Source organism: Citrus clementina, unplaced genomic scaffold, assembly GCF_000493195.1.
Source record: "Citrus clementina cultivar Clemenules unplaced genomic scaffold, Citrus_clementina_v1.0 scaffold_3, whole genome shotgun sequence".
NCBI classification, from domain to species: domain Eukaryota; kingdom Viridiplantae; phylum Streptophyta; class Magnoliopsida; order Sapindales; family Rutaceae; genus Citrus; species Citrus x clementina.
The window spans coordinates 49,688,371-49,706,286 of NW_006262339.1; the positions used below are offsets into that span (position 1 = coordinate 49,688,371).

Sequence of the window (17,916 nt, forward strand, 5' to 3'; positions counted from 1 at the left end):
TTTTCTAGATGATACAAAAGGTCTAAATTTTTTTTTTAAAAATTCCTTAACAATATTCTCCCACAACAAAAGCCTTGATTGTATAAACTATATTGAATTTCACTAGTATTTTATTGAAAATAAGAAAAAAAAATTATAACAAGAAAACAAAAAAAATACCAAAAAAATAAAATAAAATTAAACATCAGTTATTAAGATTACTAGCTAGCTCTCATTAGAACAACATGAAAATTCAGCTTCTTCGCAAGAACTGATGATCATCAATGCAAATTGCTTTAGCAGCAAGTAGTTTGTTAATAAGGTGAGCCTCATTTAGAAAGGGACGGTGACGATGAAGCATCGGTGCATGGCATAGAGCCAGGCGGTGGAGACCCTTGTCTATGGAGGAGCTCTCGTGCCATGGCCTGAAGATCACCACCACCAAATTGACGAGGATCCATTTGTCGCTGCTGCATGGCCCACGGTGCAGGTTGGACCATTGGATCAAAAAGCGTCGATAAATCGTATGTTGCAGGCATGGAGGAGGCTGACGGGAGGCCAGATATTGATAGTGGTGGTGCTGTCATTTGGTTTTGTGACGGCGGAGGTGGCGGTGGGGACGGAAGCTCCAACGTTGCTAAATGAGCTTGTAAGTATGAAAGCTCAGCTTGCAAGTTCACCACCTGTGCAAGTGCAAGTAATTTTGCCATTAAACAGTCCCCAAAAAATAGAAAGTATTAGCCGATGCAATAAACGGTATTCAATAATGACTTTATTTAAACATTGAGAGGCAAGTTGAAGTCAACTAGTCATGTGTTAAATCGAGATGGTGCTTGAATTTTGTGCGTTGGATGATCACATGGTGTTGCGGATAAATGAAGCTTTTATTGTGGCAAAGAAACAACACATGGTGTTGCGGATAAATGAAGGGTTTATTGTAGCAAAGAAACAGCATATATATAGTGATTGATTGTTTACGGAAGTAGAATTGCTAGCTTAATTTTGGACCCAGGCTGGTAGTTGAAATTCGATATAATTTTCACAAATTTATGTGGGTACATAATCTGATAAATAATTGCATGCAATCAAGGCTATTTATGTATCAAGTATGAATAATAAATAGCAAAAGAACATGAGAAGGTAAAAAACCCAATATTAAACAAAGAAGGTGCAAGTCGATCATCAAATCGAGATGAGATGATGCCAGTTGCTTCCATTGATTTCAAATTAATTAAATAATAACATATATATTTACCGCCAGCCGAGCGAGGTATCCTCAAAAAATTTAAAAAAAAAAAAAAAGAAAAGAAAACTAAGCCGCTAGATAGCCATAAACATAAATTAATAATGTGCTAGCTGTGATTTGGAGCCAAAAAGATAATAAAGTGGGGAACAGGAAACAAGATAGTCTCAAATAAAAATGATGAATAAGAAGCAAATGATCAACCGACCATCTCCCTAAAACCAGCAAAATTTCCGAGTTGCACAGAAAGATAGCAGAAACGTCTGCAGCCTAATAGACCATTTTTCGTAACCGCCGACCATGTCATTTCTTAATCAAAAAAAGCGTCGACAATATTTCAGTAAAAGCACAGGATTATTGTCCACTCCTACTAATTATTTAATTGCCTCATCAATCCATAATTCTCTCTCGTTAATTCATAACACAGCAGGACACTCCTACTAATTTGCTTGAGATATATATGTGTGTGTGTGTGTGTGTGTGTGCATGGTAATTAATTGAAATTAAAAGACTCAAAATCTCATCAACTAATAAATTAGTTCTGGAATATTGAAAACAGAAGAAATTTTGCTTCTCAAAAAGATGGCTAGCAGTTTCAGGGATAAGACTAAACTGTAAAGTGTCAAAAAGACAATTAATAGAAGCAAAAAACAAAAAGCAAATTGTCTTTCTAAATATCATAAAAGCATATATGAATAATCGAGCTAAGATGAGCGATGACAATCTTAATTATTAATTGTTACCTGTTGCTGAAGAGCAAAGATGTGAGCGACACAGCCATAAACAGGATCTCTCAGACGAGCCTGAGCCTCGTAACAAATGGTAACCACCGCATCAAGGCGTTTGTGCACCGGAATATGAAGGAGAAGCTTGGACACATTACTTGCCCCGAAAACTTTGTGCACAGCAGCGAAATGAGCAGCTCCTTGTTCCGAGTCGAAATAAGGCGCAAATATGCACCCCGGCACACATTTCCTTCTCAAAAACTTGCACGCGCCACATGGCCCGCTACTGCCACCACTACCACCACCACAACCGCTGCTGCTACCTCCACCTCCACCGCCACCGCCAACACTGCCGCTGATGCTAGGGTTCGCACTCATGATTAGGGTTGTAACTTTGTTTTCTCTCTAAATTTGTTCTCTCTTCTTTTCTTTTTTTTATTTAATCTTTTATTTTTCGAACTTACATAGCTATCACCATATGGTGATTAGGGTTTCTGATGAAATGATGAAAATAAGAGAGGAAGAAGAAGAAGGAGAAGATCAAAGGGTTATTTAAGAGTGAGGTTGGTGGGTCTGGTGCTAGCTATTTTGGTAATGGGTTATTATTATATTTTATTTTTAGGTTTTAAATAGGGGGAGATTTAAAACGCTTAGAGGAAGTCTTTAAAGCCACGCGAGAGAGCAAACTCCCCCCATTTAGCTGCTTGCGTGAAGCAAACATGCGATAAGCATAAGGCTAAGGCTATATTATTCTCCACTGCACTGCCCCTGTTTTTATTTCATTTATCTTCCTTCATCTCGTGAAATTTTCTAACAAAGTGAGCGTATATAATATGAATACAATAATCTGTTATATATCTTTACAACTTTGCTTTTGCTATATATGAAAAATCTGCCTTGCAATCAAAAGAATCAAAGCATTTTAATTGCAAGTCGAAACGTGTCAGTGCTTCCGTCTGTATTTGCCACTTCGCCTATCAAGTTAAGCTGCGTAGAGAACAAAAGACGCCAACTCTCTCTCTTTCTCTCAAATGACTCAGCATTTTCCTTTCCTTGTACAATATATATAATATGCCTCTTAATTGGTTTCTTAGAATGAATTAAATGGCCACTGGTTTTTTTATTTCTCTTTTAACCATATTTAGTATGCCCAATAAATTATCACTTTTCAACTTGGAAGTAAACTCTTAATCGACGAGTAAACTAAAATTACTTACAAGAGATTTGTATGTAAAGAGAGATGGCAACTTTGATTCTTTAATTTCCACACCACAACGATTGCGAAATGGATAGCTTGTTTTGGCTAATTATGCTACATAAGGAAACGCATAATATTTGATTAAATGTTCAAATATAGAGAGATTTCATTCGAGGAGGAAATTAAATTCATTAATTTTTTTAGAGGGGTCAAATAAGTTGGCACGCACAAGAAAAATGTTTACACTCACAAACGTTTAAAACGGTGGAGATGATAGTGATGATTTTGACGATGACCTCTATGATTACGGTAATGATTGTTTCATGTACGTACTTGAGCTGAGCGTTCCTTTTGCATAACAAGTAACAACAAAGCTGATAAGGTTCGCAAAATTGCAACGCCAATGGCCGATGCCATAACAATTAAACCCCGCCCGCGCTGTCACTCACCAATTATAATTATGCGATACCAACATTTTCACTTACGTTCGTTTGTACTCATCATCATATATAGCGTATGCGAACAAAGACGTAAAATTGATAAACAAATAAAATTAAGCCCAATATTAATTGAGATTAGCGAGCTAACCAGACAGTCAAACAAAATTCCGGCGTTCAAAGCACAAGGAATAGACATGCCAATGGAAGACCGCCGCGTATGAGTCGGTGACTAGGAACGTAACGGCCCAGTAAGAGATGACATCATTTTGAAGTAGGACCCACGCGCCGTCCGCTTGAAAAGAAAGTAACGTATTAACGTTTCTGCTATCTCTATTTGTGCTTCTTGATTTCTTACCGAAAAAGATAATAATAATAATAATAAATTTAATTAATGACAGTTTTTCGATGTAATAAAAATATTTTTTTAGAAATTGATAAAGAGGAAGAAGAAGAAGAAGAAGAAAATTAAATACATGTTACAGTCCGCAACGATGCATCATCGTGTCGTCCGTCTCTTTGAGTGTTGTCCAATCCGTGTGTCGTGAAGAGGAAGCATTGACAGAACTCTTTATGCCTCACCATTCGACCGAATACGAGTCTTGATTTCAACCCCGAATGTCATCTTGCTTACGTCACAACAGTTTCAGTGGCAAGGCTCAAAATCGGGCTGCTCTTATCAGAAAATTTGTTTCATTTAAATACAAAATTATTCTTGTTGAAATTTATATCAAAATTTTTTGTATTAATTAGTTATATTCCCTCTTCAACTATCATTAAAGTCATATATGAATTCATCATTTTGAGTAATAAATATGTTATTTTAATAATCTCAAATAATGTTTAGAATAAATATTTTAAGAAGTAAGGCTCCTTACGTTTCTCTTTATTAAGTATATATTTAATTTTTTATCAATAAAAATATCTTGGTAACTTCATCGAGTGATAATATTGTTTCATTTCTTTTCCCTTTTAAAATTTTGAAAGGAAAAGACATAATTCATACATAAATTGTTAGTATTATATTCATGGACTTAGAGTAATCAATTCAAAATATAATACCAATAAATAGTTTAATAATAAGAGAAAAATACAAACAATTTAAATTCAATGTTCTTATTTGGCTCATTAATTTTTTTGGTGTATTAAATCATTTGGTATTTGAATATCACATTGGACCCTGATTAATTCAGATTCGAATTGGGTAGGACCACTAAGGCAGTAAAATTCTCCTAATAAGTATTTAACGCACCTACATTCTTAAACCTCAAACCGAGAACTTTAGTTAAGATGAAACAATCTTATGCTAACTGATCAAAAAATTAATAGTATCCAACTATATTGCTTCTAAAACAACATACTCCCTATTTTACCTCTATGCGGTCCAGCCATTAGATTCCAAGCATTTTAATCTAACGGCTTTCTTTTTTCCCCCCTTTAACTGTGATTTATGTACAAATGGAGAACCGGTCGATCGAATCGGTTGCATCTAACGGTGCAAATTAGGAAGATTTTCTTCAAGCTGGCATATGTACGCTGCTTTGCTTGACAGTGCCATACAGGCAACGAGTGGAAAATGGCATCACATGAGAATTTCAATTAATTGGGATTGAAAAATATATATATAAATGAGTATAATTAAAATAATTATTCTTGGTAGATAATAATTGTTCATTCAATCGCTAATGAGTGTCTGTACCACGGAGTCATCAAATCCCATTGAAATTAATTTGGTAAAACTCAAATTGAACTTGCAGAGGCCATGGCATTATCGGAAGATATAAGAATATTCAAAGGTGCTAGTCAATGTATCTATATGGAATCAGACTCTTAAATGTAGCAAATATTTTAGCTCAGTAGAAGCCTTGCAGAAATGAAATCTTCTGTACTCATAAAACTTGTTTTAACACAGTTCATAGTCCGATAGATTGTAATTGAAGAAAGTTTAAGGAGTGAATTACACAATTTGCTCAGCCACTTCTACTCATCGACTCTAAGGCGTTGCGCACCGCTAATCATCAAACCCTACGTTGTAAAATTTGGAGGCATAACATTTCATTGAGTTTCATGGCATTGCTGTATTGTGTGAAATTGTCGTGTAAAATAATAAATCTAGATCACTGTTTCAAGATTAATGAAAGAAAAAATGAGCAAGGCAAACCCTACCCGGTGAAAAAAGAAAAAAAATTCTTGATAAGTTTTGATCTAATGGTCTTTGTGTCTCTTAAACATGTTCTTCATCTTACATACTTTTTATGATGCCTTTATTAATTGATAATCGAAATGATATGAAATTAGAATAAGTTGGAATGAGAAGTAGAATAAGTTATTTACTTGAGTTATAAGAATTAGAATTGAAATGGACGGTATTCCAATTGATATATTTATTATGTCTAAGAATCGGAATTAATTATTTTAAAATCTTAAAATGTCCTTAGTTAATTATTATCATTTTTATTATTTTATTATAATAATGGTGGATATTATTATTTTAAAAAAAAATTATTATTAACAATCATAGTAATAACTGTATATGAAAATAACAACAACAATAATCATATTAATGATGACAATGATAATAATAATAATGAAAAGAATAAGAATAATATAATAATATTTTAATTGAGAATAAAATTGAGTTATGAAATTTATAGGATAAAATGATGAGCTCAAAGAAAGGAAACTTGATTCCCTCCCATTCTATAATCTCAAAAACATATTAGACTCATATTTTTTATGCCCCATTATCCATTCTATTTTAACAAATAAATACCATCAAAATAATAATTCTCATTCAAGATTTCGATTCCCCAATGTCAATACACACACCATTATTATAACAAATTTAAGACGTTTTGGCTCTTACACTATTGGTACCTTTTAAGGCGTGTAATACTTTAGTCTTTAGATTTCATTAAATTTCAAGCGAACGGTGAAAGTGCAAAAGGCCAAAACAAAAAATGGAGGACGTTACTCCAGAGGCAATTTAGACGCAGCCTCTCATTACTAACATAAAAGATGTAAATAATTCTAATAATTAGTAGCCATAATCTGTACGTTATAAATGTGCTTTGACAGCGGCATTTGCTACAAATACAATAAATCAATAATAGATCATATAAAACTAGATTTCATTATTTAAGCTTTTAGAGAGAGATAACGTTACTTAGCTAATTACGTTAAAACACGCGTGCCGAAAAATTAAGAATAATCTAAAAGGATACGCGTTTTAATGTATAATACATATAGGGCAATTTAATTAAATACATTTATTCTTGAGATGTAGGAAGTTGAAGTAACAATATGTCCCTACGGGATTTGAGGAAGCCCAAAGTTGTCTTAAGCTTGCTTAAACTTTTACTAACAGAAACATTAATAATGCATTGCAATTGGGACCCACGAATTCTACACTCGTGCGGTCAAAGCCTAGCCTCATTAAAAATAATATATTAGTTAAATCAACTTTGTTAAATCAAAGGAGTCTCAAATAGAGAGTTTGAACAAGACTGACCATGAATCCAATTGTCACTTTATCACACTCTAAAAAGAATTGTTAGTCAAACAATCTAGAAACTTATATAAGTTCGAGACCCTTTTTTTTTTCTTCTATGGAAAGTAATCAAGTATTGATTTGATATTCTACTTCAATTTCTATACGGCTACGTCACTTTTTTTTTTTATATATATATTTATTTGCACAATAAAAATTTACAGCGAACTGATATTATAAAATACGGGCCTATCAAAAACTTTAATATTTATAGTAGTCTTTTCGGGAGAATGAATCCTAATTTCAGAATTAGGAACATCTCCTTTACATTGAGGGAAAGAGTCTTACGTCAGTGTGGTAACAGCCTACCTGCTCTGAACTCACATTCAAGCTAAAAGCCGCAATAAATGAGAACATATGAAAAAACAAAACAAAACAAAAAAAGAAGAGCTATTGGATCGAACCAACATGGACATTAATAATTCGAACTGTATCGGTCCAGTGGGCCATTTACTGGACATCAATATCTTTGATTGTACGGCCCACAAGCTGGATGCAGCCGGTGCCGGGTGAAATGGTAAATTTTGAAAGAAGCAGGAGTGTAAAGAAACTCGTAGCGAACGCAGACGTACACAGGAGGAGGATTACGTATTTCTTTCTTAGTTTTGTTTATTTCAACGTCTAATGCGCGGACCGGACACGAGGCGAACGGCGCGGTTCTATACTCTGTATTCTCTCTTACATTACATGTAGTGTATCTTTTTGTTTTGTACTTGAGAAAAAAGCCTTTTCACAGTTTAATTTAATATATTTTCATTAACTGCGTGATCATTCGTCTGAACTTGTTTTAATATTAAAGAAGAAGATAAAAGTTTAATGTCAAGGTGGTATCTGGTTGCAAAAAGGACTGAGGAGCGATAAAGGAGAAGAAGGGAGAGAAAAACAAAATAAATAAAAGGTGCGTTACATTTTACATTACCTCAATCTCTAACACGACCATAGTATGGGTTTAATATATATATATATATATATCGGGAGGGAAAGGAAGTGCATGATTTTCACTTGGACAATTTTACCCTCTAGATTAAACTTTCAATATTTATTATCGGATATAATTTAAAATTTAAAATTAGAAATAAATTTAATTTGAAATATAAATTAGTTATAGTTATAATTGTAATTTAAGTAAAGGTTAGTTTGTAACTAATTTAGTTAATTATTGTTATAAAATTTTTAATTAATTTAATATTTGAAATATAACTTAATTCAAAAATATTTAAACTCAAACATTTAAATAACCTCAGTAAAAATAATGAATTTAAAAAACTAAAATAAAAATAACGACAATTTGGGAGAGGATAACTTTTTCTTCCTCACTTTACTTATTATTGTTGCTGTTGCTGTTTAAAAAAAAAAGATTAATTTAATTAAAAGAAAATCTGAGAGTTCTGTTTTTATCTCTCATTACGAGTATTACAGTAAAATTGATTCAGGCAAACCACGTGTAACGACAAAATATAATATTTAAATTAATCGATTTGAAAGGATAAGTATGATAATTTCACACGTCGTGCAAAAACAGAATTTGAATTCCTTGCTAATTATGAAGGACTTTCAAATGCTCTACGTGCCAAAATCATAATTCCATCAGTGTTTAATTTACCGTCCACTACTGGTCTACTGCCAGCCGAACAGAGGGAACCTTGGACGAATTCCTTCTCTCCTCGTTTCTCCCATGTAGGGTCGGCTCAACAACATATTAAGACCTTAGGCGAATGATTTTGATAAAATTTAAGGTAAAAAAGAAAATAATCCGTTATATTATAAAATTTATTTATTTAAAATCAACTCTTCTAATTTTTTAAGATAAAAAATCATTTAAAATTTTTTTTAATTTTGATATGCCAATATATGTTTCAAAATAGACAATAGAATTTTCACTAATTATTTTATGATATTTTAATTCAGTTGTAACATTTTTATTTACCGAATTTTGACTCAAATTACACTTTTTTTACTATTCCTTTTTTAGATTAAACTAACTTTTTTGTTCTTCTATTTTTTAAACTTTTTTTATACAAATTTTTTCTTTATTGGAATAGATAAAACAAGCACACACAAAATAATAATAATAATAATAATAAATGAACACAAGAGTATTTTTAAAAGAAATAAGAACAAGTAAATAACATAATTATTTAAGAGAAGAATTAAAAGATAAAATCTAAAATTTGAGATGAAATCACAAAATAACTTTATCTTTACTTGTTTGGGGATTTGAGCAGCGACCAATAATCATGGAGAGTAAAGAAAACTATTAGGTTTTTTTTTTGGAGCAAAAAGTACAGAAAATAGTTTTTCTTTTTCCCTCTTAAGCACCAACCATATTGTATCTTGGTTGTTGGAGAAAAAAAAAAAATCAATGGACAAGTAACAAAATGTGGGGCTTTTATAGAGATTTAAAAGGAATACTTAATTTTTTAAAATTAGAAAATATTAATTCTAGCAATGAAATAGAGATTTTGCATTAATGAAACTATTAATTTCAATGATTTTGTAGAAAATTAAAACTATTAAGTATTACATTAAATAGACTTTATAGAAATTTGATAATTTGTTTACAAAAAGATAATTGCAAAATAATAAAAAATTAAATAAATAATAATAACTTTAGGGTTCAAACTCATTTTTTACGTACAAAATAATAGTTTAACATAAATATACGGCCTTCGTATATAACTGGCCCAGGCAACTACCTAACTTGCTGAAGGGGCTCTTTCTCTTGTATCAACCGATCATAGTCTAATAGTCAAACTTAGAACTCAGAACTCCAACTGGCCTCATGCCCCTTGAATTAGCCTTAATTACACTACACCCCAAGCATGTTTATCATTATTTGTATTAACATATAAAGCAATATAACTTTCATTCCATTTAACATAAATAGCACAATAATGATTCGTCCACGTCCTCTAACAGCCATAAGATCAGGATTTATTTTGGGTACATTTAGCATATTGTATTACATTACATTCGTTGTATTGCATTAAGGTGTATTAAGTTATAATGCAATATTATATCTGGTACAACATGAATTGTATTATATGTAATAATATTATTTTATATCATTATTAATATTACTATTGATTTTAAATTTATATTATTTGAATTTATTAATATTTAAGCATTTATTATTAATTGTACTAAATTATTTTTATATAATAAATAAATATATATATATATATAATATTATTGAACAATAAATTATTAATATTTATTAATTATTATAATTTAGCTCTTCTAATTCACACATGTACTTCTTGGAAAAGAAATGCATAATCTCAAGCACAATAATATATGCTTTAAGGGAGTTTTAAAAAATGAAAAGGAAATTTATCATCATATAATTATTCTTATGTTATTAAAAGAAAAAAAAATAAAAATTAGCTAGATAATTTCCATTTTCCCAGGCATACTTTTTCTCTCCGGTCCAAGAAACTGCGAATGTGCAAAAGTGACTAGCTAGCCTGGGGAAAAGAAAGCTTTCTCTTTCCGTCAGAGGGGACTGCTTCAAAGGAATGCTGACCTAGTCTTTGCTTTAGAGAGACTATAGTGGGCCAGTGTCCCAGAATTGCCACTTGTCATGATTTGATGTATGGTAATTTTACATCACCCCATGATTTTTCGTGCTGCCCCACTGTGAGTGTGGCCTTGACTGACTCCTCTGTCCTCTACTTAAAACTTTAATCTCATTTCATCTATAGCTTATTATTAACAACCATCTCTTTATTCTTATGCGACGAATTATCACATAGAAAAATACCCAATCTGGTAATATATTACCTGGATGAAGAATGAAAACTCTGTAGCAATTGACTAGCCAAGCAATTGAAAATTGATCCGAATTTAAAATCTATGTATAAAAGGGGAAGTGATCTTAATAACTCTTTTAAGTGGACACAAACACAAGGCACAGCTCATTTAGTCATATGCATGCATTTAATTGCAACAATATAGGGAGATAGAACAGTAGAGACCACCATCAAAGTTAGAAAGTGAAAAGGGGCTGCCTTTGCATTAATTTGGTCCTTTTTTGCCAATGAGATTATGGCTTATTGGGCGGGACCCATCCGAGCAAAAATCCAAGTTACCCGGAGTTATTACCACAATCTTTTTAAAAATAATTTTTTAACCGTGCAAAAGCTGACCATCATCACTCATCAGTCAGTCACTAGTCAGTGGTCACTGGATGAAGCAACAAGGAACGGTGAGCAATAGCTAGTACTGTTCTGCGAGCTGTGTCTCTCGATATTCATCCTGAGAAATGGAAGTGACAAGTGAGAGAGAGAGAGAGCAGATGTGATTAGACAGGAGGAATAGGATGGATATGCTAGTATTGTCGCACGTGGGGTTCGCACGTGGCCACAACTGCGGCTGTTGGCAGTTGATACTGTCAGTCACTCACCGCATGTATGTTTGCTTCACGCAATCTGTTCCCACTGCTTGTGCATCTACTTGCCGTGGCTTTAAAGATTGAACCAAGTACATACATCAGCCCCCACCCTCAACGCATCAGACGGACACGCACACGCTTTTTTATTTTTCACTCGTGCTAACATTCATGCATTAATTAAAGTTGGGGAAGGAAAAAAAAAAAAAAGTCCCTTTCAAACGACCCACCACCAAAACGAAAAGCTTTACACATAAATTTTTATAATAATTATCTAATTAAGCAATAAAAAGTAACAAACAGGCAAACCCATTTACCCATTTAGGCTCTCTCGCTCTCTGAATGCCAAAATCCATTTTATTCTGACTTTCGAGACCCCACAAGAAAGGCGAAGTAATCCTGAGAAGAAGATAATAGAGATCGATATATCATCAGAATCAGATGATGATGAGTGCAAACAACGGAGGTGGGCCTTGTGGCGCTTGCAAATTTCTTCGGCGAAAGTGCGTAAAAGGGTGCGTATTTGCACCATATTTTGACGCAGATCAAGGCACCACTCACTTTGCAGCAGTGCACAAGGTATTTGGCGCTAGCAATGCCTCTAAGCTTCTCTCCCGAATACCGCCTCACAAGAGGCTTGATGCTGTTGTTTCGCTTTGTTATGAAGCTATGGCTAGGACTAGGGATCCCATTTATGGCTGCGTTGGCCACATCGTTGCTCTTCAGCAACAGGTCAGTATAACAAGCTAGCCATAACTACATATTGATCCTTTTCTTTTTCTTCTTTTTTTTTTCCCGTTTTCCAACCATCCATATTACTAACTTCTCCGTTCCGTTTGTCCGAAGCCACTAGGGTTTCCTTTTTTATGACATTTATTAGCTTATTATTGAAAACATATTTTGTGTAAGCAAATGTTTTCTTCTATGGAGAAGAAATTAAACTGGTACCACGTTTGGCATGCTAAGATGAATATGAGAGAAATTATACTAAATTAAGCCTGTAAGTTTCAGATTCCTGACAAATAATAATCAACGCTTGAATGAAGCGGGGCGATTGATGTATTTCTTAAGCTGCTCTTCTAGTGTTTGTCGGGTGGCTAGCTAGAGCTCTAGATGTAATCTCATACGAGCTCATTGTTTGCTTCAGTACTAGAAGCTAGAATCTTATAATTAGATTTGGTAGCTAGGTCTGTCCAAGAAGAAACCTTAGTCACCGTAAGGCATGGTTTAGAAAAGTGGAAAAACAAATGTTTCGTGGTAATCATACCATCTAGCGTCTTGGAATGCAACAATGGTACCATTATTTAGTCATTTTAACAAGTGGCTGTATTACAGACGCAACATTAGTTAGTCAACTTTTCACATTTATAAGACTGTTTGTTTGGTCATATTTTTGCATCTTGTTTATGATAACAATGCTAACTGGCCGCCGGTGTAGGGTTAATTTCATATTTCTTGGTCTAAGCAACAGCATACATAATTGTGGAAAGCAATTTATTGTCTAGTAAGTCGGAGCTTGGAGAAACAATGACCATGGTACATGTACCCTCATTTTTTAGTTGAAAAATCTCAAGCTTTTACAATTTTTCAACACTAAGTACTAACCCTCCAAGTTTTCATTCTTTTCTCCTAAATTATTTATTTTTTTATACTGATTCAATATTTAGAATGTCATCAATTGGAAATTTGGAGATTATTGAAAAATGAGAGGTTTCTAGAAAGAGCTTTTTACCAAAGAGCATACCATTATATATATTCCCAATTTTAGTTAACTGGAGTACTTCTCTTGGAAAGAACTGAGGATGTTTTCTTTATTCAAAATTGAATGAAACCCAGGTTAATTAAATTTCAGCGTTAGACGACTTGAGAGGCTACTAATTTAGGGTTTTAGTTAGTATACCATGGGTATACAATAGGTGTGACTAGGTCTCGTTTTTCCATGTAAAATATATATGATTGAAACCAATGCTACCGGCCTCTTTGGAAAGAGAGAGACCAAATACAGATCAGGAACCGGAGGAAATTCCATCAAGCTGGCGGCTGTCAAGTGTCATGTAGTGGTGGATGGCTAATAATAAGTCTTGTTGCTTGCCTGAGTTACTAAGCAAACTTATCAGCTCGAGAAATATTCAAATATTTTGATTTTGACTTTCTTAATTGCTTCTATAATCTTAGTATTTAAATATATATTATCGTAGATCAACTTTCCTTTGCACATGGGTCCTACCACGTGTTGGTTCTAATTGTAACTACACTGCTCTATAGAAAAGATCTTTTTAATCAAGCAATCAGATAAGAATGAGACTGTACAAGGATCATTCTGATCCTGATAACTATCATTGCTCCTTGTGTAATTTGGAATTCAAGAACAATTAGGTTTAATTAGGTAAGTATACACCAACGCCCGTAGCTATCTGCTTTAGAGCTTGTGTGGCAGAACAGAAAATTTATAAAATTGGCACCATCTGTATCAAGGGTCTTTTTTCTTTTTCTTTTTTTGGGGGGGCGGACGTCCTCATTTTTTAACTTATAAATTCGGTGTTATTTGTTCATTTTGTTGTTAGTAAAAAGATTTATTTACTTATGTTAAAGGTTTTATTTTATAGTACTGTAAAACATTGGATTTACATTTAAAAGATAACGAAGGCCTACATCTGAGGATAATTATTTAATTGGGTAGATTACATCACAATTTAATTATATATTACATCCTGACTACTTTCAGAGTTGAGGATTAGAAAGTTAAATTTGGATAAGATTGCATGGTAAGTGGCATTAAAAGCATAGTTATATTCACATGGTATGATAGTATGACTAAGATGGATATGATATTGTTCATCTGTTTCTAATTTAGCATATCCACAATTGTTTGTTGTTGATTATATATAAATATAATAATGTACACCTTATCTTGTTTATGACTAAATCCCAACAATACGGGATCTTGAGCGATTTTTCTCATTCAGGAAAGGAGTAGGGACAATTTTAAACTCAATTTCTTATTTGGACGTACTCAGTTTTTAACTTATAATTTCGGTGTTATTTATTGTTAGTAAAAAGATTTATTTACTTATGTAAAAGGTTTTATTTTATAGTGCTGTAAATCATTGAATTTACATTTGAAAGGTAGTGAACGCCTACATCAGATGATGATTATTTATATTAATTATTTAATTAGGTAGATTACCGTCACAATTTAATTATATATTACATCCTGACTACTTTCAGAGTTTAGAGGATTAGAAAGTTAAATTTGGATAAGATTGCATGGTAAGTGTTAGTATAAGCATAGTTATATTTGCATGGTATGATAGTATGACTAAGATGGATATAATATTGTTCATATGTTTCTGATTTAGCATATCCACAATTGTTTGTTGTTGTTTATATATAACTATAATAACTATAATAATGTACATCTTATCATGTTTACGACTAAATCCCGACAGTACGGGGTCTTGAGGGATTTTTCCCATTCGGCAAGGGTGTAGGGACAATTTTATACTTAATTTCTTATTTGGAGGAGGGATGAGAATAATTTACTACCCACTATTGTGGAGGGGATGACGATTCATGAAATCCAATCTTCTTCCCATTTCCCCATTTTTATTTTTTTCATTTCTTCTAAAATATTTAGTAAATACATTTAAAATTTAAATTGTAATGGTATTAATGTAAATAACAAATAACAGCTAATATAAATACTTGAATATTGATAAATATAATTTTGCTAATGATTTATACCTTTTGATGCTTATGAATGTGTTCAATCTTGAAGTTGTACTTTTGCTTAATTTCATAAATTATCTAGTCATTTTGATAGTTTGATGTAGAGATGGCAAAATCTGATTCTGGATCTGGATCTGCAAAAAATCAGATCCAACTCCCATCCGCAAAGATCCAGAAAAATTTGTATTTGCATAATTCAAAATGCGGATTCAGATGTACTTGCATCTGAAAGCCCGATATTTTAGATCCACATTATTTTTTAGAAATCCGCCCGCGAATCACACGGATTTCATCCCATCTCTACATCAAACTATATATGCAGATCCCCTTCCCTCCTCTCCCCATTACCACCCCTATTCCTCTTGGTAGCACGCAGTTCTTTTTCAAAGCTTTTTACTTACAGCTTCTTACTATGGTATGGCTGCTTTTAATCTTTTATTTTAATAGGATAATAATACTATAATTTACAGAATAATGCATGTGTACGAACAAGAAAAGTCAGAAAATGAACTTTTCCCTGCTGATTGCAGGTAGTGAATTTGCAGGCAGAATTAGCTTTCACTCAGGCTCGTCTTTCCATATTGCAGCGCCTTCCAATGGCTTCTGCAGCTCAAGATCAAAGCACTTCACCTTGCAGCCTTTATTCATCGTCAGAAATGGTTTCAACTGCGGATATGGCGTCTGGTTATAATATATCGATGCAGTTTGATCCTCTACAACAACAACAGACATCCACGGATCAGACTAGTTCTTTTAATCCGTTCGATCAAGAGATCGATGATGGAGATCTCCAAGCTTTGGCTCGAGAATTTGTCTCTAAATACTTGCCAGGAGTAAAACTCCAGCCTTCTAATTCTGATTAAAGTTTTACCGGGTCCGGTTGTTACTTTGTTAACAAACATTTGACGCTCCGTGTTCCTCAATCCTTGCATCTGAATCTGATGACAATGTTACGTTTCCTGCTAATATAATCTTTAATGCTACTTCTAAATCTGATCATGGCCAATCCATTCTAGCTCGCTATTTGTTGAGCTTTAGTTGGGATAAATTGATTTTTATCAAATATTCTTATCCTTGCATTTGTTATCTTACATGTTTAACAACCTGAAAAAATTGAAAATTAATTTTATGTACAAATTTTGAAATGGAGCTCTTACGCAGAAAATTGCATTTTGCAAATATATACTTTTTCCCCCATGGGCTTCCAAAATTAACTCCCTAATAGACTTTGTGATTGTGTATTAAATAGCTTTCTTTGTAATTTTTTTCTCCCTTTGGCGGTAGTTGTGTGTGTGTGTGTATAATACATGCAGTATCATTGGTATGTTTACTTACAAATTTTGCAGGTCGGAATTGAAATGGAACTCATGCAGTGTCCACAATTTTAGAAATCATTCCTAGAGTTCTGATTCCTAGGGGGGTTGAGAAATAAAAATTTATTCCCCGAATTGACAAAAATACTTTCATTCAAATTGCTAAATTCTTACTTTGTCCTAATTAATTCACGAAATTATAAAAGAAAAAAATCAAATGAAAACCATGAAAATGGAATCAGGCAGCACCCAAAATCGAACTAGCAGCACCTGCCATCGCTAATTGTGCAATCGCTGACGGCCAGTCATGGATCTCGTGTCGAGCAGCAGCACCTGCCATTGTTAGTGTACCGAAGCAACAACTCACCAAATCGCAGCAATAGTTGATGCATCGCCAGCCATTCTCTCATGGAAGCAGTAGCCGATCTTGCCCGCGTCGGCAACTATTGCAAAATTGATGATGATGATATCTTTTTTGAGGTGATGGTTTTTTTGTTTTTTGTTTTGCAAAAATGATGATGATTATTATTCTTATTATTATTGCTATTTTTTTTCTTTTTTCGGCATATATTATTATTGTTATTGTTGTCTGTTTATTATTATCAATTTTATCATTATTATTATTGAAATAAAGTTGTTATTACTTCTTATTGTTATTAACAATAAGTTTTTTGAATAATAATAATATAAATAACAATAATGATAATATTATCATTATTATTATTGCTTTTGAATAATATGACAAAATTTATAATAAATAATAACAATTACAATGACAAACTAAGAATATTTTAGTAAATTAAAATGATTCATTCCGATTCCAAGACAAAAGAAACATATCAATAGCAATGCAACTCATTTTGATTTTAATTTCTACAACTAAATTAAACAATTTATTATAATTCTCATTTTACATTTTGATTCTAGTATCTTGGGAAGTGAGCTAAAATTCTACAATATTTGTAACTCCTTTTCACTTGTAAAATATTTTCCTTTTATCTTCACCCATAGACGTAGGCTAAAAGCCGAACCACGTAATTTCTGGTGTCCTCTTTTGTACTTGTTCTTTATTTTCTTTCAATTTCATTTTAGCTGTGACCCTGCTTCACCCATCAACTTTCTAATAGTGATATCAGAGCTACTGGTTGTATTTTTTGGAGTCGGTGGTATTATTTACGTATACGGCACTATTCACGTGAAACTGTGGGAGCCGATCCTAGTAAAGTTAGTTTGTGGTGAAAAGCGATGGCGGCAAAATATGAAATTGAGAAGTCCGATGAGAATAATTTCTCGTTGTGGAAAATGAAGACGCGAGTAATTTTGAGGAAAAATAATTATTTGGCAGCGATTGG

At 32.9% G+C, this 17,916-nt stretch overlaps 2 protein-coding genes across 3 annotated transcripts; one reads left to right on the plus strand and one right to left on the minus strand.

The window, feature by feature from the left end:
• Positions 1 to 113: 113 nt before the first annotated feature.
• Positions 114 to 2,961, minus strand: LOC18049062 (LOB domain-containing protein 18). The gene is made up of 2 exons (XM_006445174.2): positions 1,966 to 2,961; positions 114 to 662 (listed from the first exon to the last, which is right to left on the minus strand). The coding sequence occupies exons 1-2, from the start codon at positions 2,323 to 2,325 to the stop codon at positions 309 to 311; spliced, it is 714 nt and encodes a 237-aa protein (XP_006445237.1). The 5' UTR covers positions 2,326 to 2,961; the 3' UTR covers positions 114 to 308.
• Positions 2,962 to 11,814: 8,853 nt separating this feature from the next.
• On the plus strand, positions 11,815 to 16,266 carry LOC18049063 (LOB domain-containing protein 19). Of its 2 annotated transcripts, none has more exons than XM_006445175.2 (2): positions 11,815 to 12,254; positions 15,782 to 16,266. In XM_006445175.2, exons 1-2 carry the CDS (start codon positions 11,964 to 11,966, stop codon positions 16,112 to 16,114), a joined length of 624 nt encoding a protein of 207 aa, XP_006445238.2. In that variant the 5' UTR covers positions 11,815 to 11,963; the 3' UTR covers positions 16,115 to 16,266. The 2 variants fall into 2 exon arrangements, with proteins under 2 accessions (XP_006445238.2, XP_024043715.1); XM_024187947.1 differs by having other exon boundaries at positions 15,797 to 16,266.
• The last annotated feature ends 1,650 nt before the right edge of the window (positions 16,267 to 17,916 follow it).